This window comes from Patagioenas fasciata, chromosome 9 (genome assembly GCF_037038585.1).
Source record: "Patagioenas fasciata isolate bPatFas1 chromosome 9, bPatFas1.hap1, whole genome shotgun sequence".
Classification (NCBI taxonomy): Eukaryota; Metazoa; Chordata; class Aves; order Columbiformes; family Columbidae; genus Patagioenas; species Patagioenas fasciata.
In genome coordinates, this window is record NC_092528.1 from 15,682,942 (window position 1) to 15,710,644 (window position 27,703).

The following is a 27,703-nucleotide window of genomic DNA, read 5'->3' on the forward strand; positions in this document are numbered from 1 at the left end:
TAACGTATGCAGCTGAACGATGTGCATGCTATTAATCTCAGAAGAAGAAAGATATTAGGTAGGTGATGTGAAATTTGTAATTATTATTACTATTCATGCAGCTGTGGTTTAATATTTCAAAATTTTTTTTTCTTAGAGACAACAGCACTTCAGTATCTGCATTGACCTCCATGATGTCAGAATGTCATTGTGCAACCGTAGCTAAGAAAAGCCTCCGAGGAGAGAGAAGAGAGAGCGAGAAAAAAAAAAAAGGAGCTTTGCATCTTCCAATAACATGAGATGTGCATATACAGTACGTAGCATTTTGGGATTCATACTGTGGTAGGGAGCTGTTGCTTTCAGTTTGATTAAACAATCATTGTTTCGTTTTCCTTGCTTTGACAGTGAGTATGCTCGTATGCTGCTTAAGTCTTCTTAGTGCTATCTAGGTCAGTATACTAAGGATAGCTTTTATGCTCTGTAAGTCTGGCAGATACCGTGCCTGACAGAAAGCAGCACCAAATTTTCTTTTCTTTATTGTATCTGAGGATAGAACAATGTTTTAGAATTAATCAGAATTGTATACCACGTAGCACCTACCGTTTCTGCATTGCAGATATATTTAGCTCTAACACTGCTTGTGGTTAACAGGGTGTAGCGTAGACACAGACAGCTGATCATGCAGTCAGACCCTGCGCTCGTGTGGTTTGTCAATACCGCTCAGGATTTTGATGGACTGTAAACCAGAGGAAACAGAAAGGAAAGAAAAAGAAAGGTTTTATTTGTATGGACATTAGACCTTTATTTATGCTCTTTTTGCTGGCATTGTCTTTTTATTTTATTTTTTAATTCTGAGTCTTAAAAATTAGGAAAGCACAGCAAATGCACCCAGGATTTAATACGTGCGACGTGAAATCTTCCTGCATCAAGAGGATGTTACTGTAGTCAATCCAGCGTCTCTCCAATAAGCAAGAAGATGGTTTTGTTTTCCTCGGCAGGCGGACTCAGCCATTGCACAGGCAGATTTTGATAAGAATTTGAAATGCCTACTACTGTATCGCTGTAGCATTTGGAGTTTGCTAACAGTGTTAGTGACTGGAGCTCATCTTGCATCACCAGTTGATGACAATTTTCTTTGTTCCCTCCCACCCAGTTGAACCAAGACTCTGTAGCTGATACGCAATGTCACTTACAACATTAATCAGATACTGCATTTAAGGTGAGCTGTCCCTTGCCTCCTCCCTTCCCAGAGCTGTGCTGCAGTATGTATCTTACTCCTGCAAGCCTAAAATGGCAGGCAGGATTAACGTTGCTTGTGCTGTGTGCATGCTGTGTATTGAATTCATTATACTGTGCCTAGTATCTCAAATGTGGGTATGTAAATGGTCTGTGTGCCATGTCATGCAGTAGCGAAGACTGGTTTGTGCTTCATTACAGGCTTAGATATTTGGGCATCACCTTAAGAATTCTTTTTTCATTTGCAATGTGGTGAGCTGTTAGCTTGTCATCACGTTCAAACCACATTATTAGCCCTTGGAAAGGAAGAAAAAAAAAAGAAAAAAGGCAAACTGTGCTTCCAGATGGTGTCACCCTTTTTCTTCTTGCGTTTACTGTAGTTTAAATAATGTATATTGTATTGTTAATTAATGTGAATATCGAATTAAAGCACTTGAAACTTACATATTTATTATGCAGGTAGGAGGCACGTCAAATCTATTTTTAACTCTTACGCAGTTCACGTTGTGCAATGGGCTTTGGTTGTCAAGTTTATATTTTCAGCTGCGATAGCAATAGGCTGATTTTCAGTAAATGTGACAAGTGGCCTTTGCAGTGGTCAGCTTCAAGCTTTGAATCCTCTGAGGAGGAGGAAAAAAAAAGAAAACAACCTTGTGTTGCAGTTTCAGAAAACCTTGGATGAGGACATCTTTTTCCCCCCACTCCTGCTTTCTCTATTGATAAACTCGGTTTTCCTGATCACGGTCTATTCAAGCTGCTTCCCATCTGAATTTTGACAACTGCTTCTAAAAAATTGTCAAGAAGACCAAGAATAGAACTTATCTCCATCGCTTTACATAAAAATGGCTGGGTGCACTGCCATGCTAACACTGCACTAAGTGGTACACGCAGGTAGGTTGAGATTTGCATGTTTTACTGATTTCTTGGTCAGTGTTGAAGGAACATGAAATGGGCTTTGGAATGTAGCTTTCAGTTAAAAAAATGTATGAAACTGTTAATGAAAACAGCCTAATATGAAATTGTTAGCTTCACATACTGGCATGACAATTGTTCTTATCTGTTTTTTTTAAATCTATTGTGAAAGTAGAGCAATCATGTCTGTTAAAATAATCATATGTACTAAGGGCGTGGCAACGCTTATGCAACAAAAGAATTTTTGAAAACACTATTGATTCAATTACATTTTAAAGCTGACTACAAGCATTACTAAGCTTGCAGCTAAAATGCAAAAATAAAAATTGAGGTAGATAAGAAAAATGAAAATTATTTAAATTCTGTCGTAAGCGGTTTTGTGTTTTGTGCGAAATCTTAAACAAAGATTAATATGCTTTAATGCTTATATTTTCAGTATTAGCTACAAACATAAACCTGCAGTATTTTTTTTTATTTTAAGGTAGAAGGGCTTTTAAGAGAGAGATTGATATAGATGGCCCTGTCAGCTTAAACTGAGTATCAGTTTACTGAAGTGTGTTTTACTTCACACAAAACAGGTTATGAAATAAAAACTTCACAGCCTGAGGCACCAAAACATTCATTTGAGCATTATGGATAAAAATAATTGCGAGTATTGCATTACTTACACCAACTTTTGTAATATATTTGTTTCAGATTAATATTGGGCCAGAATCAGTTTCCTTGGCAACCAAATCCTTTTAAAAGGTGCACTAGTAGAGATGTAGAAAGATGTTATTCTCTTTAATAGCAATATCACAATGCAAATGGAAATTTTGCAGTTGTTTCCTTTCAGTTCTAAATGAGAATCTGATCTCATTTTATGTTTCCATGCGGCTATCATTTCTTAAATGATGCCACGTTTGTAAAGCTGTGCACAGCAAAAAACTCTTTTATTCCTGTTTTGCATTGGTTGTTTCCAGAAACGTATCCCGAGTTCTTTTTCTAATTTAGCCTAGTCTTGCATGTAGGTCAAGGTTTGTACTGTGTGTATATAAAGTGATAGTTTCATTATCACGAGTATAAAAGGATCACTGTCATGTTTAGCAGCTGAGAAATGTAGAGAATCAGAAGTATGTTTAAACCTTGTTTCACCTTTGCTGAATTCAGCCACAGTAATGCTAATAAACCTTTCTTTAAATAGTGGACCCATTCTGAAGTTCAGGCAAAGAACTGTGTTTAAAAATACTGGAAAAGAACTTCTGTTGGATCTTAATCAACCCTTTATAGAATAAGCTCACCTGTGGTCTGCGGTGATTTGCAGACCTTACAGATTTTGCAAAATTTAAGCATTGTAATTCCTTATTTCTATTTTTAGCTAGTATTTTTAACAAAATCAGTAAAGTTAAATCTTAGGTGTACCACAGGTTAACTGCTTATGCAGAATCAGATGTTATTAAATGTCCACTGAGCTTATAACGTAGAGTATCTCCCTGTGAATCTCCTTTGTATACGACTTGAGAAATTCTCACTACTGCAATGAGACTTCTGCAGCAGGGTGGCCATTTTCCTTTCACGTCCTGGACTTTAAAATGACTAAGTATATTTTGCGTGGATGAGGACCCAGCACTGAAAATAAATGCAGATGAGGTATTTAGGAGTACAGCCAATTATCAATAATAGCCTTGACAGTGTCAGTAATATCAAACTAATTCTCATTTATTTCTAAATATATCAGTTCAGTGCATTCCCAATAAACAGGGTATAACTGTTCAGGAATATGTCTTGTCGTCTGTCTTGATAGGCTTAATAATGATAATAATGCTTAATAATGATAATAAAACCATTTGATTTATAATTACAAGATTAGTTTGATGCAGTGCAATATTCCCCTGTTCCAGCTAAAGCAGCAGAACTGAAAACGTAATAAACAGAATCTCTCAAGTGACATATAAAAGTTTGCATTTTTCTGTAATTTAATTTCTCTCCAGTAGCTTGCTTCTGATTATTTTCCTGTCTGAAATGTTAATATGGGGTGTGCCGTTACATGTAGTGATCAAAACTGAATTTCTTTGTTTATTTCTTGTCTGTTTTTTTTAACGGAAGTTGCTGAGCAAACACTATGTAGAAGCAATCTGTTTATCACCGCTGATATTTATCTTTAGAAAAGATGGGGCACTTAGCAATAAACTGTCTTTATTATGTCTTTGTGTTCAAACACACCCACTCAAGGCATTTAAAGAAAGTGTAGCCCCGTTACATGAGCATGCTTCGCTATGGTGGTTTTAAATCCATTTGCAAATTTGCCCTTTTGTTAGGAGGTGCAAGTCCTCTTGTAATTAATATGACTATACTGAAGTGCTTTTATGAGTCTGGAAAAACACGTTAGCAGCCCGTGAATGGTAATTTCTTCTAGCTAAAGAAACTGATTTATTTATTAAAGAGGAGTCTAGTAATTAGCAAGCTGTTTCCAGTTTGACTATTATACGTGGGTAGCTGGATGTAGTTTAATGGGAGTTACATCCAGCTCATGCACAGTGTCAGAATGTTATGGCCAAAGGTGCCATCAGAAATGTTGTATAAACGCCATCCATCCATTTCATTCTCTTTGGCCAAGGGGGCTCACTGAGGCACGCAGGACAGGTGCAGTTTTCCACACCTCCAGCAAAGCCTGTGAACATTATTGTTATGAGGGCCTGGGTTTGTTGGGGTTTTTTTCAGTTTTATCATAGAAGCCTAATTGTTGCTACTGACTCCTCCCTTTTGTAATTTAAATGTGTTCTTTTATCCAGACAAATTCCATTTCTGCCTAACAGAAAATATGTACAAAGAATGAGTAAAAAATGAAATCAAACTAAAAATCATTCACTCGGACCCTATCCTACTTGCTTGTCAATGATCTGTTGGATTAAGGTTACTTCTGCCTCTAAACTTCATTTTGATTTGAAACTGCAGGTCCCTCGGTGTGAAATTGTGTTCAGATAATATTTGTCAGAATATGAGACAGGCTCTGGTAGTGACAAACAGGTACCAGTTAACCCTTTTGGGACATCTAATGTCTGTTGTATTTTATTATGTGAACTGCTTGATTATGTTGTAAAAAGGCTTTATTATGTATAATATCACATTTGAATTTTAGTATTATCAAGTTTGGGAATTTTTTAGCTTCGATCTTTTACTGCTGGTTTCCTCCAGATGTGATGTTCAAGCTTCCCATTGACCACAGTAATTTGTGAATATGACTTCATTGGTATTTGAAGTAATAATAATGGCTTACTGCAATTTTCTTTCAGTCTGGCCTTTGTTATGGGCAGATGTGAGCTACAGAATACTTATTCAAATCAATATACACTAAAAAGGTACTCAGATTAACCAACAAAAAAAATGAGCTGACCTTCTTACCTTTTAAAGCCAAAGTAATGGATCCTGTATTTCCTGTATAACGTTATTTATAAAAGTATATGGTATATTAGCAAATGGAAGATGGAACTACGTATTCTTAATTGCTGCTGTAAAAATGTCTGTCAGCTGAGCCATAAGGCCTTATCTGTAAGATTTTGCAGTTGCTCTATGGAACAACTGAATTTTGTCTAGTATCTCTGAAACAAAGCCCTGTTCTGAATGATTTTTACACTGTTACATGATAACCTTATTACGATATTTGATACATAATAACATAAAATCAGGATGTTTGACAACCATGGATAATCATTTAAGCAGAAAGATACAGGAAGTATATTCCAGAGAAAAAAGTTGCCTAGAAATGTCACAATCACAGATACTGTGATATCTGTGACAAAAGACGTAACAAGAAAAGCAGCAGAGTGGAAAGAGAAGAAAGAAAACGCCTTTTGAAAGGCCTGCAAGAAAACATGGAGGCTGTTAAGATGAAGGAGAACTTGTAATTGGTTTCAGCAGTTTATGCGGTGTCAGGGGAGCTGACTAGTAACGATGATTCTTTCTCCCTGTACCATCATTTGTTTTCTAATCTGGCAAATTGAGAAGCTAATCTTAAAATACACTTGTTTTCCACTGACTTTACCTTGTGAAACTCAGAAGCAGACTAACTGAGGAAGCTCTGAAGGCTCCATTTTTTTAATGTCTTATTAGGTAAATGTGTGAGGAATAATTTGGATACAGCTGAGATGGAGGAAGGGAAGTAGAGCTAAGGATGGGTTTTAGTCTAATTTTTCCAGAGACCCCAACAAAAAATGATTTTAAACTTGAGAATGTCTTTACATTTCTGTCTACAATATATTATGAAACATTATGTCCAGTTTGTACTATACAGGTTAAATCATAATAAAACAGTGCAGACAGAAGCAGCATTCACAATGGCTTAACAGTATTGTTTTTGTTGCTGTTGTGTTGTAAGCCTCTCAGATGTACATTTGGAGTCCTACAGCACTCCAGGGAAAATTCTGATGAATTACACAATGTATCTAGAAATTAATGCTTGTCTAATAATTTAGACATTACATTTGGATCTTTTCTTTGCAGGCCGAGACACAGTAGCCACAGAGTTCACAAAATTACTGAGATGGTTTTGCCGAAAATACCTGTTGATACCACTTCTAAAAGACTGTAACAGAAGAACAGCCTAATTTTAAGTGGGTAAGTTTATGGGGTGATTACAGCAAGCTGAAACCTCTTTAAAATTCACATTGAAATAGTGCTAAAATATTTAACACTTAAAAGCCACTGCATGAGAGTTAAAGCTCTACGTTTTTAATAATCATTTAAGAGCTGTTCTCACTGTGGTTCCACATTGCTCTATTCTGATGTCAATATTGCTTGATTTTTCCAGCTCCTGCTGGATTGCTATCGCCATAGAGGTTGGATAAACAAAATCAGGCAGAAGAGATCTTTGAAACAGGTTGTTACAGCCTCCAGTGATCTGTACAAACCAAACGCATTGGCAGGCAAGCAAACCTCCTGAGCTTGCCAGAATGTTAACTCTGGATCCCAGTCACTGGTGTTTGTTACAAATCTGTGCTGTACAGTAGAGGCAGAGGAACTCTTTTGGTGCCAATGCCCTTTTCTAATATTGTTGTTTTGGTTAAGCTGTATACAGTTCATCTAATCTCTACCTTTATACATGATTGTAATCAGATGTATGACAAAACCTCTTGAATTGTCAGATGCAAAGAATACTTTGTAAATTCAAGTGTAGTATTGTGATAAATAATTCAGATATTTCAAAATGAGAGTGTCACCTTTTGCATGGTGTTTTCAAATAGTAGCAGTTTCCTTTCTTCTTACTGTGAATGTGCAATAATCATCTTGGTTAAAATAAATATGTCTGGTATCTGTGGTTTAGATTTGAGATATGTATGTATTGAATGAAACAATCTGTGAAATCCTGATTAATTCATTAATTTTGAAGGTGGTTATTTGTATCATAGAGTATAATTTGCATTACAGAAAGGGAGTAGTTTCATTGATTTCGGTGGCACTACTTGCACAAATTTCTGTAGGAAATGGTTTGTTGCATCATAGTCATTAATGCTGCGGTATCTCTAAGTAGGAATAAGTAATTAAGGCTACCAGGCAGAATGTCAGATAAGGAACCAAATTAAAAAAAACCCAACAAAGCAAAAGAAACAAAAATACCCACAAAAAAACCAACAAACAACCACAAAACAACCAACTGCACCACCACAAAAAAACCCACTACCCTCTTCAATTTCTAGAATATCTCAAAACATCTTCTGTGTTTGAGTTTACTTTTACAACATAATATTGTATGACACAGAAAATGGTAATGGATTTTTAGAGACAATAAGATAGCATTGGTAGTTTAAATTAATTAGTGAAACATTAAAATTAGATAAATTCAGGTTACCTGGACTTACAGAAGCAATAGGCTACAAAATCTAAGTTGTACCTATTTTAAGTAAATTATTATAGAACACTTGCTCGGTATATTTTAGGTAGAATACTGGGCCATAACCTGTTTCCTTGGCAACCACATACGAATAAAAGGTACATTAGCAAAGCTGCAGATGTGTGTCAGTGAATGCTTATTAAGCAGCCCAATGCATTTACATACCATGTGCTCACTATAATGCATGCATCTTGATAATCACCATATAAAAAGATTTCTGGGGATGGCCCAATGTGGATTCTTAATATTCAAAGGTTTTAACCTAAAAACCTCATGTTTTCAACAGAAATATCTCTTGTGATCTTTTTTTTTCATTGCACTTTAAATTGGACTTGCAATAAACGGGTAAAATTAGCATGGTAGGCTTGGTCTGCAAATTGAAATATTTCTTTAATATTCTGAATAGTTAAAGCACTGCTTTACAACAACAGAAAATGGCTGGAAATGAAGGTTTACAGCGTCTTTCAGAAATGCTCAGGCATTCTAAATTTGTATCTTGTACCGGCATCAGAAGCAAGTAGGATTATACTGTTTTACACCGTGACAAAATAAAGCCACTAAATAAAAATGAAACTGGTGCTAGTTGTAGCACTCTCATGCTATCCAACGTATCCAGGCAAAGAGACAAGACCAAGTGTTGTCTTTTAACAGTTAACAACAGAAAAAGGCGAGGAGGGGGAGAAAAAGCCGTAGAAGTCAAAATGGCAGCTGTTCATGGACTTTCAGATCAAGATTTGGATGTAGCATTTAGGCAGGACTCAATGCTTTCTGTGCAAGTGTTTCTACAGTATGGTTTATATTCCTGGATTTAAAAGAAGCTCAGACATATAAGATCAGTTTTGACAAATTTGTATACTGACTTCAATAAGTTTATGTAAAGGTTATTTGGGGCCTTTCTTTTTAAGGTATTAATTTGTATACAAAGTGAAAAGTGTATACAGCCATTTTGGTTAATTTTTATCCCAAGATGACAGATCTAAGAAATAAGTCTAAAATGCTAATCATTAAAAAGACAGAAGTGGGAATCTGCAAATCCTGACTTAAATTCAGTTGATGTAATCTGATAAATTGTTTACGTGACCAGCAGCCTAATTAAAAGCCCCTTGAAATCAATGAAAAGATTCCCATTGACTTTTTTGGCTTCATACATAACAGTGAGATTTAGCAAATAAAGATTATCCTGACAATGCTGAACATTTCCATGATTCTCCACAGTCAAGTATACCAGAATCTACTATTGATTACAGATGGCTTGAATAGTATCACACGAATCTTTTCATTATCTTGAACCATAAACCATGTTGTTATATACATCTCATACTATGATACTATTGAGGCTTCTGAGTGAATAGGAGTCCAGGAAATTATTGAGGAGATGCAAGTCAGCTGTTTTTTCTTTTTATTATTTGTTGCTCCCATCTGAGCCGAGCTCACTCTCAGGCAGGATTTGTGCTGGGGCGGCTCACGCTGGCGGCAGAGCACGCAGCACAAACCAGAGACGGAGCCATCGATATTTTCTTCTTACTGCCAGCTGCCACCTGCCTTTGCTACAGTCCTTCACTGCATGAGCAGAGCCCCTGCCGGAGCTTTTAGGTTGGAAATGTGCAGCAGGATGGAAGAGGAGGAGTAGCGCTTGAGCTGGGCCCCTTGGGTCAGTGCAAAATGGAGCAGAAGAATATTTAGGAGCATACAGCCATAGTTATTGTGTGTCCAATAAGTTCTCATAATAAATCACTAAAGTGATGCTTCAGAGTAATAGCTATCACTTGTTCATTGTTTTTCGCATGCTAAAGTTCATCAATCTAACAGCAAAACCATAAAAATATTTTGCAGTATTTTAAGGAATATTGGACATCAGTGGTGGCCAATTAACAGCTTGGAGACCAGTTCTAGCTTTCAAAATGGCTGTGTCCAGCCTCTAGCAGACCAACTAAATCAAGTGTTTGCAGGGGAAGGGATTTAGCTCTATTTTCAGTGTAGCAGGAGTTGTTGCATCAGCTGTAGTGCAGGGTGAGGATGGTGCCTGGCCTGGCCCCGCACACCTGCCTGCGCAGAACTGCTGTCCATGACTATGTGGCTCGGTGGCTACTCCTGTGGGTGTCGGTTCAGATATTCAAAGGATCTTTCCTCTGAAAATTTGAAAAATGAGAGGCTGGGTTCAACTACTTTTATTTTGTCTTTCTGATAAATGAATGGGCAGCAGACTACCACGTAATAATTGTTCAAAAAGAACAAAAATTGTTTAATCTGCTACTTTTGTTTAAATCTATTCAAATGTGTAAATCACTACATTTGACAACAGTTAACAACCGAAAAATGTCAGTTGTTGTCATTCTGTCTGTAAACATAGCTTCATGATTGCAATTGATCTGTGCTAGCTCAGGACTGTGATGTGTCCCAGAAGCGTAGGAGGCCAGAAAGTGGCTTGTCAGCAGCACATTAAAAGATGAGACTTAAATGGAAAATAATACTGATCTTGTTCAGAGCTAGCAAGATGTAAACTCAGCTGATTCTTAGTAGCAGCACAACATGAACTTTTATATTTTATGCAAAAGAATTATTTCGATTTATGTCAGCTATTGTTGCTTCATTTTCTTTTTTAGACTGCTGGGGAGGCTAAGGTATAGTTACACCTTTAAAAATTGCTTGTATGCGTTCTGTTTAGTGTTATTGGGACTCAGACTAGGCCATGCCTAAATTCTCAGGAGTTAACGTACCTTGGAGAAAGGCTGCCTTTGGTGCACAGGTACAGCTTGCACAGTTTGAGAGCCAAGTGAGTTCTGCCGGACTCCTGTGCACCAGACCTGGAGGTGCAGGCAGCTGCTGGGGCTCTCTGTAACCGCGCTCCTCTCCCGTCCCCTTGATGCTGGAGGAGAGCAGAAGGGTTATGCCACGGAACTCTTTCCCTTGCTCGTGTAACAGAAAGGGGAATGAAGCACTTTGGGCTGTGGGGTCCTTCTCACATCCCAGCTCTGAGCGAAGTGCTGGTCTGCCTGCGGGCGCAGAGGAGCTGAGGTCAGCAGCAGTGCCGGCGGCTCGGGCCTCGGCAGGGAGAGCAGTGAAGCAGCCGGTCCAGCCAGGCCTTGTTCTCATGGACAGACACTGAGAAGGAATCCAGCCAAGCCCTGGCCAAAATCCTGTCACTCATGAGGAGTTTGCAAGAGTCGGTAGTGCTATATGTGTTGTTTCCTGCTGCGTAAGAACCGAAACTGCTTGACTAGAGAGGAACATTGGAACATTTTTTCTAGGCAGTCTGAAATACTCTTAAGGAAAGAATAACACATGGCATGAGCTGCAGGAGTGAGATTATGAGACTTCAGCAAAGCATCCAAACACCACCACTTAAGTAACCTTGGAACTGTTTTATACATTCTAAAGAAGTAAAAGTTTGCTGACAATTTTCTCTGTATCTTGCAATTTTACCATATAAGTAATCCAAGGCTAAACTACTTAGACTTTTATTTAAAAAGAACATAATAATTGTGTGATGTTATGTGCAATCGCTTACATGTTTAATGGGAATTGGTACACGTACACTAGCAAGATTGCTATTTTTAAACTCTATCATTTGTGTTGATAGAAATCAGGACTCTGAAATCAGGACTGTAGATGCAGATAAATCCTGACTTCGCATGTATATCAATGCTGTCCAGTCACATAGGTCTGACTGCAGCACCAGTTCCTCCTTTGCAAGCAATTGGTTTTACATGAAACATTATCATGAGAATGTAAAATCTTGGGTGCAGCCAAGACAGTCTTATAAAGAATTTTTTACTTATTTTTAATACACAAGGAGCTGATGAGACTGTGAATTCCAAAAAGGTCAAATGATCAAATCATAGATCTATGGAAATTAATACCTTCAGTTACAGTATTAGTCACAGAAGAGGTGACTATTTTTTTAGTGGATGAGCAGAAGTTCTGAAGTTGCCTTATGAAAACACCCTATAAATTAAAAAAAAAAAAAAAAAGGAAGAAAGAAAAACAAGGCAGTTTTCTCCAAATCTTTTCTATTGTCTATAGATATTAAGACTACCAGAGCATCAGATGATCAAGTAAAAATAAAAGAATGTCTCCACATTGGGGGTATCTGCCATACAAATGATGGTTATGCATCTGATTTTCAGCGCCATTTAAAATAATAAATTTTAATTAAGATTTAGGGGGAATTCATCACCTAATCTTCCTCAAATTTGTTTCATGTAACCTAAAAAGATGCTTCTATTTATTGTTGTTCAGTAATGCAATTTTTTCTTTTAAAAGATTACAAGTTTAATTTAATTCATATTAATGCATTGTTACTGACAACACATTTGTGACAAATACTTGTTGTGCCACTTATGTCAGAAATCATCATTAATATATATTAATATGTATATACACACCTAAAAAAAATAACAAAGAAACAATAGTAAATAAGCAATAGACAAAGTCCAAGATCAGAAGCAACCTGCATGTGAGTACAAAACTTCATTTCTCAGTTATGTAGGTTGGAATAAAAAACAAGGTTGTGAAAACTTTGGGACGCACTTTGCTTTTGCAATCAACGCTGCTGTGTTCTTCAACTCCGTGTTCCACCTCCAACAGCTGTTGGTAAACAGCTCCTGAGAACAGCTCAGCTTGTCAGGAGATGAAAGACGGTTCACTTTTGATAGCACAGAGTCCTAAAATAAAGATAGTCATTGATTCAGTAGGTGAACTTATTGATGATAATTCTGGTGATGCAGGAGCAGTAATTAAGCTATCCACAGAGACGTTCATTATTTCTAAGATATACTTTTTAATGTGGATTGTGTAAAATAGTGAAAGCAGAATATATAGATCAGTCACTGAAATTATGACAATATGACAACTAAAATGATGAACACATTTATTTCCATATCTATTAAACAACCAGGAAAGCATATGGTAGTTCCCAGACAGAACCCTGGAAAGAAGATCTTCCATCCTTATAATAGATTGCATAGCTTATGTTGATATTAAATAGTTTTCTCAGATGATAAGCAGCATTTATCACGAAGGGGCTCTAGCAAAGTTCTGACTTCCAGGCCCATCAATGGTGACAATGAATAGTTCATGCTTCTGGATATTTTTTTTTTTTGCCTAAAATGAAGCAGTTCCTACTATTCAGTGCTTCTAATGCATAGGCTTGAGATTTTAAAACGAAGTAACTGTCCAGTAAAAGCTCATACAAAATAGGTTGTAAAAATAAACTCAAATTAGCCTTGGGCAAAATTAGTATTTTCAAGCAAGTTTTAACACAAAAACAAATTGTCCTGTCCATTTTTCTAAGTGTTTTCCACCTGTCTCAAAGCCCAGTTTTTCTCTTTGCTTCCTCATTCCAAGTACCTGGGAAAACAGGTTTTTCTGTTTAAAGTGAGAGGCAGAGGGAGAGAATGTATCTGGGAAGGCTGTACTCAATATATTGGAGCATCTGGCTAAATGAAATCAAGCTAATTCCTTCATTATCTAGGTAAGCATTTGCTAGGGCTTATGAAGCACTAATAGTATAGTTGCACTGGTTTCCTGAGGCAGTAACTAATCTGAAAAAAAAGAGAATAAGACTACTGCTTGAATTAAAAAATCCTTATGATACTGTACGAATTTCTGTATATGCTTAAAAAGAGGTAATTAATATAATAATGTAAATAAGGCAAATGTGACTGTACTTCCATATTAGAAGGTTATTTCAGATATTTTTTCAAGGCAATATTTAATCTCTCCTTCTCAGCGGGAAGTTGCAGAAGTTATGCACGGAAGTTCAGCTCCATAAATGCTTCAGTTCCTTCTACAGGAAAAGCTTTGAAGGAGAGCAAGGCAATCAAAATCCTTTGTTAGGCTGCAGAGAAATTCTAAATGCTGTGGACAAAACTGCACTGATGACCACGGAGCAAGGGGCTGGATACAGGGAACACTGGCTCTTTCTAAACTTACATGGAAATTACTTGGCTGATACGCTAACTACCCCAGCTGGCTGTGTTAATTAAGTACAAAGCATTATAGGAGACAAGGGAAGAGCAGCGCGGCAGCGAGCAGGCCAGGCCGGGCCCGGGCGCCGAGCTGAGCCCGCGTTTCACAACCCGCCGCGACCGATCGCAGCAAAATGGCGCCCGCGCCGTCCGGCCGCCCTCACGGGCCGCGCGCCGCCAGGAAGCCGGCACCTGTCACGTCACCCCGCGCCCGCGCCCCCCGCGCGCCGTCACGCCGAGCGGCGGTGTCGGCTTCCGCTCGGCCACAGACACCCAGACATGGTGCTCCCGCCGGGCAGCTCAGACACAGTGAGTTGCGCTGCATTCGAGTGTAACGGTGCGTAAGCGGCGCTGCTGCCGCCAGGGAAAGTCACGCTGCAGGGGAACGTGCGTTGCTTGCGCGGCTGAGCTGCGCTGCGGAGCGCAGTTGCCGCCCATAAACAGGAAGCGCCTGCCCGGCGGCGGGTGTGGAGGTTCGGTGTCTCGGGCTCCGCTCGGAGCCGGACAGACGCACCGACCTTAATGGGCCGCGTCAGGGGCTTGTGCCGGGTGCGGTTCGTGCAGGATGAGGAGGTGATCGCCCTTGAGCTTCGCAGGGCGGCTCACGTTTGATGTGGCTGCAAAAGCCTTCGTTTCGTGTTTGGCTTTACCGGGGAAAGGGCCCGGGGCGGTTCCTGCGTGTCCGGCTCCACCGTGTGGGCGAACGGGCGAGGAGGCCGCGGGGCCTCCCGGCTGCTGCTCCGGCTCCCTGCCCGGGCCCGGACCTGCGGCGGGGACATGGGCGAGAGGGTGAAACCTTCCCAAAGGGAAAGAACCCGACATGCAGCGGGAAATGTGTTTATTTTAAAAATGATTTTAGGAGCCAGGTCAGTTGCAGGGTGCCCTGTTGCAGCGACAGGGCTCGCCTTGGTTTTCCCTGGACGAAGAGCGTTGAGCCTGCCCTGGTTGTCAAGGCTCTTTCCGTGTGGCAAGAAACGATCGTAGAAAGTATAAAGTTGGAAGTGAGAGAATTGCTTTGGGATGCTGACGATAGGAAAGAATTACAGCTCTGAAAAGAATGGGTCATCTGGTGGCTTCAGAGATCTGGTAATAATAATGTAATATTTGTACACTGAATTCCCCCTAGCTGTCTGAATTAGAAATTAGAAGAAACAGTGCGAGGCTGATAAAAAGGATTTAAAGCCTGTAATGCTCATGAAGCTGTGACAAATAGAAATATTAATATAGAAGGATGTGAGCAGTGAGAGACTAAACCAGAAAAATTATACTTGTAGAAATAATGCATAGCTATGTAGAGTGGAGTGCTAAGCTGCAAGCCACTGCAAGCCGTTAAATATAATTAGACATCATTAGAACTTCCCCGCTCGCCTGAGGTTGAGAAGAGGGAGCACGGCCGAGGCAGCCAGCAGAGCCAGATGGGACTGGGGAAGCGGTTCCAGAAAACGCTGAGCTAGCGTGGTAGAAGTGATGGTTGGACAGCAGGTTCCCGGGTGGGCAAGGATCAAGGTGGCAGAGCTGGGGGAGGGCTGTGTGCTTGGTTTTTTGTTTTGCCTTTGTTCATGACGTCGAGCCCTATTTCTGCTCAAGAACAAAACAGCACCCTGTAGGAGAGTTAGATACAGATGAATGTTTCTCAGTTGGGCAAAGAGGCTGGAGACAAAACAGAGATAGCCTTCAAAGTGTGTTAATAGGGTGGAGTGAAACCGAACATTGAGAAGATTTATGGAGCAAACATGTTTCCATAGCGTCATGTTGATAAGTACCAGAAAATAGTAGCGTCTTTAAAATCCCAGTAGGCATGTGTGGAATAAGAAAACAGAGAGAACTGTTATTACAAGTATCTTGCTGGTGTTTTTTATTTTAATTTTATTTTGTGTGGGTACTAACCACTAGCTCTATTTTTTTGTTTGGTTTGGTGTTGTTGTTGATGATGCCGCTGTCTTATCCTTCAAATTTAGGTGGCCGAAGCGGAGTAACAGAATCTTTCCTCATATGCAATGGCGTACACTTACTTGCCTGGCAGTGGATTGCAAAGTTTAAAAAGGGTATTCCTAGATTGCTACAGTTCTTCTTTGGCAGTAAAAATTGTAATATTTGTTATATTTGGATTCATTGGCTAGTAAAACTTGTGATCTCGTTGTTTACTTTCAAATAATATTAAAACAGCTTTTTCCCTTGGCAGTGTCCACGTAGAGCTGGCTGCTCTAGTATTTATCATTAGCAGTGTTATCTGTGACGCATAAGTAGTTAAATTTGTGTTTGGATGCATCAATGTCTGATCTTTCCTTTAACCTTTAATATTATTTATTTTCACTTATGACTGTTGTCCTGGTATTCTATTCATGTCAGAAAAGGTAACGTTATAGTTTAATCAACCCACTGACCATTACACTTAGGTTTCAGATGAATATTTAAATCTTATTTCTCAAAGTGATTAAACAACTTTTAAGAACAGGTTAAGTCTGTTATTGTTTTTGCAGAAAATCTGCAAATAGTAAGGTAACTCCCAATCCAAAATTATGCTGTTCAGAAGCTAAAGTTATTTGTAGGTGCACTACAGACTATTAAGTTGTTACAAAGGTACTGTTCAGGTTCCTAATAAACTATTTATGCCTGGATTGAGAGTAAGAAGTATCAAAATAACAAAAGTATTTGTGCCAAAAAAGAATGGCTTCATAGGCTGAGGAGTTTTGGTGACATTTAATAGGTCAAATGGTACTGACATATCTTTTGGGCAACATATATAAATACTAGAATGTCTTTTATAATTCTATAGTAAAGGTCATGCAGAAGTATAGTAACATTCCAAATGGATTTTCCAGCATTTTAATCAAAATATTTAATAATAATACATCAGAAAAGTTTGATCTCTATATATCTTGGTCTCAGTAGAGCTCCCTTGGAAACTGAAGAGCAGGTTTTCCTTTTGCAGTATGAACTGCAAATAGAATGTAAAATACTCCTAAAATATTCAACTTATGTGTGTGCTAGGTAGAGCATTCTGATTTTATAGCATTTCAGAAACATTTTTCACAAATGCGGGAAGCAAGACAGGTAGAATAAGAGACAGTAGAGAATCATTACACATGTGAATAAATGAACTATTTTGGGAATGCACAGGTTGAGACAGAGAGGCAAGAAGTGTTGGCTCTGAAAATCAGGCAGGAAGATGTGCCAGGGGAGGTTCAGGTTGGACATGAGGAAAAGGTTCTTCCCCCAGAGGGTGGTGGACTCTGGAACAGGCTCCCCAGGGAGGTGTCACAGCCCCAAGCCTGACAGCATTCAAGAAGAGACTGGACAACGTCCTCAGACACACGGTGTGAACTGTGGGGTGTCCTGTGCAGGGACAGGAGTTGGACCCGATGATCCTGTGGGTCCCTTCCAACACAGGACATTCTGTGATTCTATGATCAGTTTGCTCTGGATTTTTTCTGTATAACTTTCCAATGAGATATGTAACGGAAGGTTTAGCACACATTAAAATAAAAGAAGTCCAAATAGCAAATGATAGTTTCTACTATCTTTACACAAGGAGTCTAGTTCAGTGTTTTACTGAGCATACCAAAATATCCAGGACTACAAAAACTGGCAAACTAGGTACCTGAAAGTAGAAATTGAAAATATTCACTTTTCTTGTTGGGACGGTAGATTTTGAAATAATTAGTTGAATAGTAAGACTTCTACTAAAAGTGCTTGGCTTTGTAGGCCTTGCTTATAAATGCCTCTTAGCATAGAAGTAGCAGTCTGATATATTTAGCCAACACTCTGTCAGATGATGTGTCTTTGAACTAAAACCAGCTGTCTCCAATAAAGAAACAGAAAAAACACAGGCAAGTTCCTATGGGGCAGTTGACTGGGAGGTAGAGTTGACATCATTTATTTCCTATGCTCAGGAAATAGCTCTATCAATAGCTCCTCTTGTGAAATGTTTCTGATGTCTGACAGTTGGTTTCTAATACCACATCACATGAGCAAGTCAGATGTAATCTCGGACATTGTCAATGAGAAAAAAAGAATAAATTATGGGATAGTGGCTACTTACTTGAATAAAAGTGTTCTTGTCGGTGTTCTTTCGGTAGGAGATTTGACATCCTAGAAACTATCGATAATTATATCTGGGTTTTCAGATACCGAACCAAAGGAGATAACCATACCGAACTGCTGTGAATTTCAGGTTACCATTCCAAATGAATAAATATCTCTTACTTTGAGCCAAATAAGTGTAATAAACAAAGACATGAGGAACTATGATTTTGAGCATGTTGTGTTTGTCTTCACAGTAAGGTTGTCATTGTTTTTTGTATAATTTGATTTGCAGTGAGGTAGTTGATGGATTTGTGATAGTATCCACAGTGTAACTAGACTACCTGCAGCAAGAGTGTCTGTCTCATATTACTTCGTGATAAAGACCCTATTTTCAAGAAAGCTCCCAAATAGCTTGGGTGAAAGCACCAGTGTGTTCTAAACGGCCATTGCTATTTGCTTAGTGAATATGGGTCAAACCTTCATTTCACTGTTTGGATCAAAGCCATCTGAATAAATATATTGGCATTTTTAATGTAAACTATTTGAGGCTAGGGGTCATCACAAACATTTTCAAGCTTAACATTTACATTTGGAGCAGTAGATGCAATGTTTAGAAGGTATTTCTAACTTAATAGAGCACTACCATGTGGTATTATTTTAACGTCTCTTACAAAATACCTGTAGCTGGTCATTTTCTTTAAGATGCATTTTGATTCCAAGTTCCAGTGCAGTGATTGGTAAGTGCCAGTAGGACAACTCTCTCTTCATGACCTGAAGTCAGAAGTGGGCAGTAGTCGTTGAAAGCACTACTCAGAGGTGGGAAAAAAAAGGGACAAACCTCATTGTATAGTAAAGATCTGAATTTGTACAAAACAAAACAAAAAATCTGGTTAAGTGAGAGATTTTCTCCAGATACACGCTGTCAAATTCATCAGTTTTTCCAGTTACTTTTCATTCTATTTTGCATCTTTTATCTCAATTAAATAAACCAGTATTTTCATACAGTAACAACCTGGCTAATATAAACATTTTTTGTCAGCATTAAACCTCATAATTAGAAATTAGTGGTTATTTAATGGTATTTACTATTGCAATTAAATCTCAGTATTTGGTAGAAATTAAGAACACACTATCATATTATAAAGTGTGAACACTATAAATCTAAACTATAACTGACAGAAAAAAGTTCTATTACTCCCTACTTGTTTTACTCACTGAATTTATAAATTCAGTTACTTATAATTTTTCAGTCATTTTAAAGTAAGTGTAAACTATTTATGTAATTAAATTCAATCACTATTTTAAAAATAATGTTCTGTTTACCTAAATAGTGTTGTAGGTGCTCCCCTATTGTTTACAAAATTGTGTTGCTCATGCATTCATTTGTTCATAAAGCCTTATCCGGTAACTGAAACTGTAGTGGATAGGCTCTTTGATCCCTGTTTCAAATATCAGCTTGGCAAGGGGATCACATGCAGTTGTGTTGTGAAGTCATTTGCTGACTAACAGGCCCAGAAAACAAAATTCTCAGTATCCACAGAACCGCAGCAATTCAGCCTTCCCTGCAGTGCCCACCAAACACCCCCCGCGCCCCAGGGAGTTACCTCAGGGGTTCGGCGACACATTTTCAGTGGGAACTGGGCAGGTGCACCTGCGGGCACAAGGAGGGCAGGTGGCTGCGCTGCCCAGTGAGAGGCATGGGGGGCACGGAGAGGATCTGCTGCCTCCTGCTGAGGAGCTGCTGGTGTTCACGTGTCCTTGAGCTGCGCGTAGGTCACCTGCAGTGTTGCTGGCATACATGGGCCTAAGATGACTTCAGCTTGAAATGCTATGACAAAATTTTACTCAGTCTTTAAATTTAAAAGTTAGTGAATTAAAAATTTATATAAAATGAGTAAGAACTATCAACTGGATCTGTAACTGAAATGAATTAAAAATGCCTGCTTAATATATTAACATGCTTTTTTTTTTTTTCTTATAGATGACAGTCATGTCCCATTCAAAGGATCTCAAGGATGATTTCCACAGTGACACTGTACTTTCTATTTTAAATGAACAGCGCATTCGGGGTATTTTATGTGATGTCACCATAATCGTGGAAGATACTAAATTTAAAGCCCATAGTAATGTGCTGGCAGCTTCAAGCCTTTACTTTAAAAACATTTTTTGGAGTCGTACTATCTGTATTTCAGGTCACGTACTGGAGTTAGATGATCTGAAAGCTGAAGTGTTTACAGAAATACTGAATTACATCTACAGTTCCACAGTAGTTGTTAAGAGGCAGGAAACTGTAACGGACCTTGCAGCTGCAGGGAAAAAACTGGGAATATCATTTCTAGAAGATCTTACAGATGCTAATTTTTCAAGTTCCCCTTGCCCCTATGCATACTGCATTAGTGAAAAAGGGGCTGTCAAAGAGGAAAAACATGAAAAGAGACATGAAGACTCTGCAGTGACAAATGGACCACGAATTACAAATGCGTTCTCAATTTTTGAAACGGAAAACAGTTTGTTTTCTCCACTTGATCTGAGGGCCAGCTTTAAAAAGGCATCTGAGACAGCACAAGCTCCCAACGTCAGCCTCGACAGAACCAACGCTGGCAAGGATGCTGAGCCAGCCAGCACCCTGGCCGAACACTCCTATGCGGTTTCTTCTGGGGCAGATAGTTTCCAAGGAACACCTTTTCCTGCACAGGACAGCAGCCCTTCGTGCAAGACGGGTGAAGACCACTATGAAAATCCCCAAGCCACACCACTTGTTCAGCCGGGAAAACAAGCATGCAGTACTCCTAAGACGGCCTTCAAGCCCCAAGGTACTGGATCGGCTACATCAAAAGTACCGGCCTCTACAGTAACCACTACAGAAGCCCAACATGAAGCAGTTGCGGATCAGACAATAATTTCCTTTCCAAAACCTCAAAATAAAGCAGGACATTTCCATTTATCCAGAGAAGAGGAGAACAGTTCTGCTAATGGCTCTGGATCAGTGGCAACTGTTGTTCCACCTGTCTACAATTGTAACTGTTGTGGAAAATCATTCAATGAGAGGGCGTTACTCAGTACTCATCTTCAGCTCCATTCAGAGCGTCAGGAAACTTTTGTATGCAAATACTGCAGCAAACAATTTGCAAGTCTAAATATACAGGAAAGTCATGAACAAGTCTGCATGAGATCGAGTAGCTTATCGGTTAACAGTGGAAATGAACAAAATTTTGCAGATAACTATACTGCTACGGATGGAAGGAACGGAAGTTCATATGCAAACACAGAGCCTCTGTTGTCTGAAAACAGCATCACTGATTATTCTAATGCAAACTGCACTTTACCAGAAACAGACCATTTGGTTAAAGTCGTGGATGGGCAGATATTATATACTTGCATCGTTTGCAAGCGTAGTTATGTAACACTGTCTAGCCTTCGAAGGCATGCAAATGTGCACTCCTGGAGAAGAACATATCCCTGTCACTACTGCAATAAAGTGTTTGCGTTAGCTGAGTATCGCACCAGACATGAGATCTGGCACACTGGAGAAAGACGGTATCAGTGCATTTTCTGTCTGGAGACTTTTATGACTTACTACATACTAAAAAATCATCAGAAGTCTTTCCATGCAATTGACCATCGTCTCTCAGTAAATAAAAAGACAGCCAACGGAGGCTTAAAACCAAGTATGTACCCGTACAAACTTTATCGACTCCTACCTATGAAATGCAGGCGACTACCTTATAAGTCCTACCGAAATTCTTCCTATGAAAATGTTCAAACAAGCAGCCAGGTTAAAGAAACTCCTTCTACTAACTGTTTCATTCCGAGTTCTCTTAGCTCTGAGCTACCACCACTGAATTTTCAAAGTAATATAATAGCAAACAACAGAACGCTTCCCTTGGATACATCTTCGTGTAATGATACAGCATCTTCCACAAATACTCAGAATTCTTCCTCTTGGGGAGTGGGTGTCTTAAATACTGACCTGCGAAAAGACTTTTACACAGCTGAAAAAAGAGTTTCCACTGCTGCAAATGACTCTGCTTCTCAGGAGTGTGATTCCTCAGTTCCATCTTTACCTAATGTGAATGAAAATTCAACCTCTGTCATCAGTTACAGCAGCTCTGCGCCCTCTGTTATAATGCACAGTAGCAGAATTTCATCAGTAATAATGCACGGTAAAACAGTAACTTCCTTAGAAAACAGTAAATCGGAATCTTCAAATAATCTACCTAGCCAGTCTGTACGGGATGACTGTAAATATGGGTCAGATAATTATGGGAAGTGCATTACGAAATCAAAAACTATCAAGGAAAAAAAGAAAACACTGCTGTGCAACAGAGCAGAAGCAACCGAGGATACTCAGCACGTCACAGGATCTGGAGGTTCATCTAGCAAAACAACAACTACTGCACAAGAATCGAGTAAAACTGAAACATACATCGCAAAGCCTGCCTTACCTGGAACATCTACTGACAGCAATGTTGCACCTCTTTGTCAAATAACAGTAAAAATTGGTAATGAAGCTATTGTAAAAAGACACATATTGGGATCTAAGCTGTTTTGTAAAAGGGGCAGAAAATCTAAACATGAGTCCAAACAGGACAATCTAATTGAGGAATCAGAAATGGAGATGAAAGAAAGAAGCCCATCTAGGCTCTATAGCTCAGAATGCCTGGAACTGACAGAAATGTGTGATGATGTAAGTGACCAGGACTCGAGTGATAAACCCTGGAGACCCTATTATAATTACAAACCAAAAAAGAAATCCAAACAGCTGAGAAAGATGAAAAAGACCAAGTGGAGGAGAAAGCACGGAAGCAAGAACGCCATTACGGAGAGCCACAACACGAGCAGTAGGGAGTATGTGCTCAGGAATGCTCCTGAGGAAAAGGTGATGAGTCAAGAAGAGAACACAGAAATGCCCAATCTGCATTGCGAGCTCTGCGAAAGAGATCAGTCTTCCACTGCAGAAATTCAAGAACACGTACACTGGCACGTAGCTGCTTCAAAGCCTTACATTTGTGAATTATGCCAAAAACAATTTCAAAGTCCATCCACTTTAAAAATGCATATGAGGTGTCACACTGGGGAAAAGCCCCACACTTGTAAAACCTGTGGTAAATGTTTCTCAGTTCCTGGAAACCTACAGAAACATGAACGTATTCACCTGGGTGTCAAAGACTTTGTCTGCAAATACTGTAATAAGGCGTTCACTTTAAATGAAACACTCAAAATACATGAAAGAATTCATACTGGAGAAAAACGCTACCACTGTCAGTTCTGCTTTCAGAGCTTCTTGTACCTTTCTACCAAAAGGAATCATGAGCAAAGGCATGTACGTGAGCATAATGGAAAAGGGTACGCTTGCTTTCAGTGCCCGAAAATTTGCAAGACAGCAGCTGCTCTGGGAATGCACCAGAAAAAACATCTGTTCAAAAGTCCAGGTCCAAAAGATAGAAAAGAACAGTTTTGCAATGAAAGCACTAAACTTCTGGAAAATCCACATTTCCTCGGCTCAGAAGGAACTGAAGTAAAAAATATACAAAATGTAACTCCAGAAGTTATACTCTGAGTGACAGTTGTGCAAAAGAGAAGAAAAATCCAAAACTATGTTGGAGAAAACAGAGATGCATTGAACGAGGAGAAATCTCCACTCAAATGACTATCATTTACTAAGGTCAAATTTATTCAAAATAACACAGAAAGGAAAAACTAGCATTTGCAATAATACAAACTTCATGTGAAAGACCCGAAATACTTTTGCCACAATAGACTTCTAACATGTAGAGAGAGAAACAGAAAAAAGGAAAAAAAAAAAAAAGACCAACCAAAACCCTTCTACTAAGCATTACAGGAAGCTACTCACTGAACTATTTTACAGTGCTGGTTTTGAGTCAGAGTCATTCTGGGTAAAGTAAATATGTAGGTTTACAGTGTACTCTGCAGAAGGAATTTTTGCTGCAGAAACCATATATTTCATTTTTAACAGAAAGTAATGTGTCTATAAACAAAATAATTGTAATCTAATGTATTCCAAAGTCAAGGTGGGAAATGTTTCATGAGCTTAGGTATGCTGAAGTACAGTTGAGTTCTGGCGTGCTTTTCTGTAACTCAACATTTACAAAACATATTTAGGGGCTTAAACATATTTTCCTTTCCATATTCTATTTTGCAGTTACCATAATAACCATTAAGTCTGAGTGCTTGTATGGAAAGTATTCCAGATTTATGATATCTCCGAGACATTTAATAAAGATTCAGTGTAACTCACACTAGCCAGTCTTCCAAACTGCATAAATCCCAATGTCAATGGCCTGGTAGAGCTATTCAGGTGCATTTGTCTAAAGAAAGCTGTTCTCATGAAACAGCCTAGCTTAAAGAAATCCTGTATGTAAACATCCACCTCCTGGTGGGTCTGCAGCTCCTGTATTTTAGAAATACCATTCTCAGCAGCAGCAGAGGAGGTTTAGCCAGAGTCTTCCTCCTCATCCTGGAATAATGTCTGGACAGAAGTGACACAGCAACTCCTCATACATACTTTGATTTTGGGAGGAGTAGGTAAATACTCAGATTCTTGCTTTCATATATGCCCTTGAGGCAGCCCCTCTGTATAAACAGGGACAGGGACAGGGCCAGTTTGGGGGGTTCCCTCCCATCCCCATGCCTTAAATACAACATCTAACCATCCATCCCTTCTTGGTGATCCCCGGCACAGCGGGGCTGCAGCTGAGATGCCTGGAAGGGGTTGCTGGAGGAAGAAGAGTTGGCCCTTCGGCCTCCCTCACCTTCTACACCGGAGGGTCGCGGTGAGCCTTGCGGCTTCACAGTTTGCGAAGAATCAGGAGAACAGGCTTCTGAAAGACATCACCAAAATATTACAGTTGAAATTATTTCATGAAGATGTGATTCATTTTAAGAAATTTTTAAAAAGTCAAAGAGTGTTTGTGTACAGGTTGCAGTTTATATGGTAGGGCTCTGTTGTACTGTATCTGCATTTCCAATTAGTCATGTATGTTCATCTCTATGAAGTGTTAAAAAATTAAGTCAGGACAAAGGTTAGTGATCCTGAACTTCATTGTCTGTGCAAATATGGTACACAGTTTGTTTACTTTGTCCTCTTGAATATTTTAAAAGAAACTATAGCTTGGGTAGAATAAAACTACAATTGAAATGATAGTGCAGTATTGATTGAAGTAATAATATAGTCCACTTATTTATTCTATCATTGGTGATTGCTATGAACCCCTTGAGAAATGTTGGTTTCATGGCAGCTTTGGTTCCATTTAAATAAGGATAACAGAAGAATAAACACAAGAAAGTACAATGATGTTTCAAAGGAAGTACACAAAGATATCTTCTAAGTGGACTTGTATGATGATAATTATAGACCAAAGCAAATAAGGTAGAATATTTATAAATATAAAGATAATTTTACAAATATTTTATATAACTGTATAGTTCATAAGAAAAAATATCGATAGCTTGTGTTAGGCTTGGGGGGGGTTTGTATATTTTGATAAAAACACGACTTTGTAACTCTGTATATTCTCTACAGTTTATAGCAAAGCAGTTTTAAGATGGCAATGTCATGTTTATAATTCAATTGTGGCACTTTTACTACAAGTAACATGTTGCAGTAATGAGTCAAGTATTAATGACCAAATTAGAATTAAAGTAAGTGTAAGAGAAGGTAAATACTATACGTTGTCAAAGACTGTAATTTGCTACATAATCGCATCTGTATTTTTGTTTAGAAGAAAATATTAAATGCAGATGTTAAGGATTGATAAAGAGTCTAATTTTATTTTTAGAAAGAGTGATTATAACTCTGTTTTTCCTTAATTAAAATAACATCTTCCTATTTTTCTCTAAGTCTCTCAATTTTTTAAATTATGTTAATACTCATAATGTACATGATCCAGAGATATGTATCTTCTAATAGCTGTTTTGTTAGAAGATTAAGCAACACAGTTACCAAATGTTAAAGCAGGGAGGTGAGAACACACTAGAGCTCAATGGCAGTGATGGTATCTCCTGGCATCCTACCATTCAGTGTGAGTGCAGCACCGAGGTGAACAGAACTGCCTGCTCAGGATCTTAAAGGACTGGGAAGATAGGTGAACTGCGTTTAGTACTTTGCAACAGCCTAAACATGTTTGCATGAGGACCTGAAACTGACACTTCAAAAATCTTTTCAATTCTGATAGTAACCTTGCGAGTATACATTGTGTATTTTACACACTGTACTCCAAATCTTTTGGGACTACTGTCAAGAAACATAGTTCAGAATGCAAATATAATTGCATAAGGAAATATGAAGATACATACAAAATAGAAGATTACATATCTTCAAAGTACTCCCCACTTCAGCTAGGTGTCACTAGCCTTTAAAAATTAAATATAAGCTAAATTATGCTGGTCATTTGGGATGATCCTCACGAGAGATGTATAACTAAACAAAAACATGAAAGTTTGCCACATATAACAAATACATTTTTCTCTATTTCAAATGATAATTGAAAAGACAGGTAGCTCATCCCAAGTCTGTGCATCTAAATAAGATGTTAGTCAATCCTCATTTATGACATATCCGAAATTAGAACAAATACACTGAACGATACTGCTGTCTTCTGTGAAAGGAGCTAACATGACAGCTAAACTACAGGTAGAAGCATATGAAGTAAGCCACTAAGGGTCATCATCACTTTTATTTCTTCTAAACTTCCTTAATATAGCAATTATCACTGATAATTCAACATCTGGGCAGACACAAAATGTTGTCGCAGAAGATCTCTTACTTACATCCTCATGGTTAAACAGGAAATCTTTCCCCTAAGTTTGCGACTTAGCACACCAGTGCTTGTCTTAACTACATCCTTAGCTGAACAGACTTACCTGTCATGGAGATGCTCCTAAAATGTAACTTTAAGAGAGGCCGAAAATGAAATTCATGCAATTGAAACAGTATTCTGAATGTAGCATGTTAGATTAAAACAGTATGGAGTGCCAGGGACATTGGCAAAACTAGAAGTTGCATAGATAATGTCAATAGGAGGCCTGTGCTTTGAAGGAAGTTGATGCTAAGTAACTTTCAAGAGAGTAGGGAAGAACTAGTCACACAATCTAACCTCTCATTTGTTGCAACCCACAGTTTAAGCCTATGTCTTCATTCTCAGAGTGCTACCCTGTTTCTCAGACCGAAGCGCTGACACTGCCTGGTTTACCACTGCCTCAGTTCACCAGGACAGCCAGGCTGGATAGCCAGCTGCAGGAAATAACAACCTCCGCTTGTGCTGTAGAGGAATCTCTCATTTCTAACAGGTTAACATTCAGCTAATGCAAACTCGTGCCTTTATGTGGATTTGGGGTTCGCATGCACACAAATACATGCATTACTGCTGTGATGAAGCAGCTTATTCCACATCATCCCCTGCCTGCCACCTTTAAATGTGTCCCTGTGCTCCCCAACCATGATGTGGAGCATGGGCTTGAGGAAAGAACTTCACCACTGCCAAAGTGCTATAGGAAAAGCCACCAAGGAATGAGGCCTAGCAGTGCCTGATGATCAGATTACAAGGCTTGATGCTCTATCTTAATGATAATGGCAAGATTTTTGCAGGAGAAATAAGTGGTCAGAGCATCACAGCAGAGGATTTCAATTAGAGACAAATGACAGAGGCTGACCTGACACTTTCCAAGCTTCCCTTTGCTTTAATAGAAGGACAGA

The 27,703-nt window shown here is 38.8% G+C and overlaps 2 protein-coding genes across 10 annotated transcripts in view; both read left to right on the plus strand.

The window, feature by feature from the left end:
- Nucleotides 1-25,837, plus strand: ZBTB38 (zinc finger and BTB domain containing 38). Of its 9 annotated transcripts, none has more exons than XM_071812513.1 (6): nt 1-58; nt 137-292; nt 849-1,198; nt 1,878-2,106; nt 6,607-6,720; nt 19,970-25,837. In XM_071812513.1, exon 6 carries the CDS (start codon nt 19,970-19,972, stop codon nt 23,546-23,548), a length of 3,579 nt encoding a protein of 1,192 aa, XP_071668614.1. In that variant the 5' UTR covers nt 1-58; nt 137-292; nt 849-1,198; nt 1,878-2,106; nt 6,607-6,720; the 3' UTR covers nt 23,549-25,837. The 9 variants fall into 9 exon arrangements, 8 of the variants coding, with proteins under 8 accessions (XP_071668614.1, XP_071668615.1, XP_065700307.1 ...); XM_071812514.1 differs by having other exon boundaries at nt 1,133-1,198; XR_010651818.2 differs by lacking the exons at nt 1-58; nt 137-292; nt 19,970-25,837 and adding an exon at nt 6,914-12,204 and having other exon boundaries at nt 322-1,198.
- Nucleotides 1-27,703, plus strand: part of RASA2 (RAS p21 protein activator 2) — a 423,219-nt gene that overhangs the window by 346,072 nt on the left and 49,444 nt on the right. The gene's annotated exons all lie outside the window — the stretch shown is intronic.

Excerpts from the sequence above, each read along its gene's own strand:
- ZBTB38 (XM_065844231.2), top strand. The coding sequence starts at position 14,983 with ATGCTGACGATAGGAAAGAATTACAGCTCTGAAAAGAATGGGTCATCT. Across the intron at positions 15,049-19,969 it reads CTGGTGGCTTCAGAGATCTG|ATGACAGTCATGTCCCATTC; the intron begins GTAATAATAATG and ends TTTTTCTTATAG.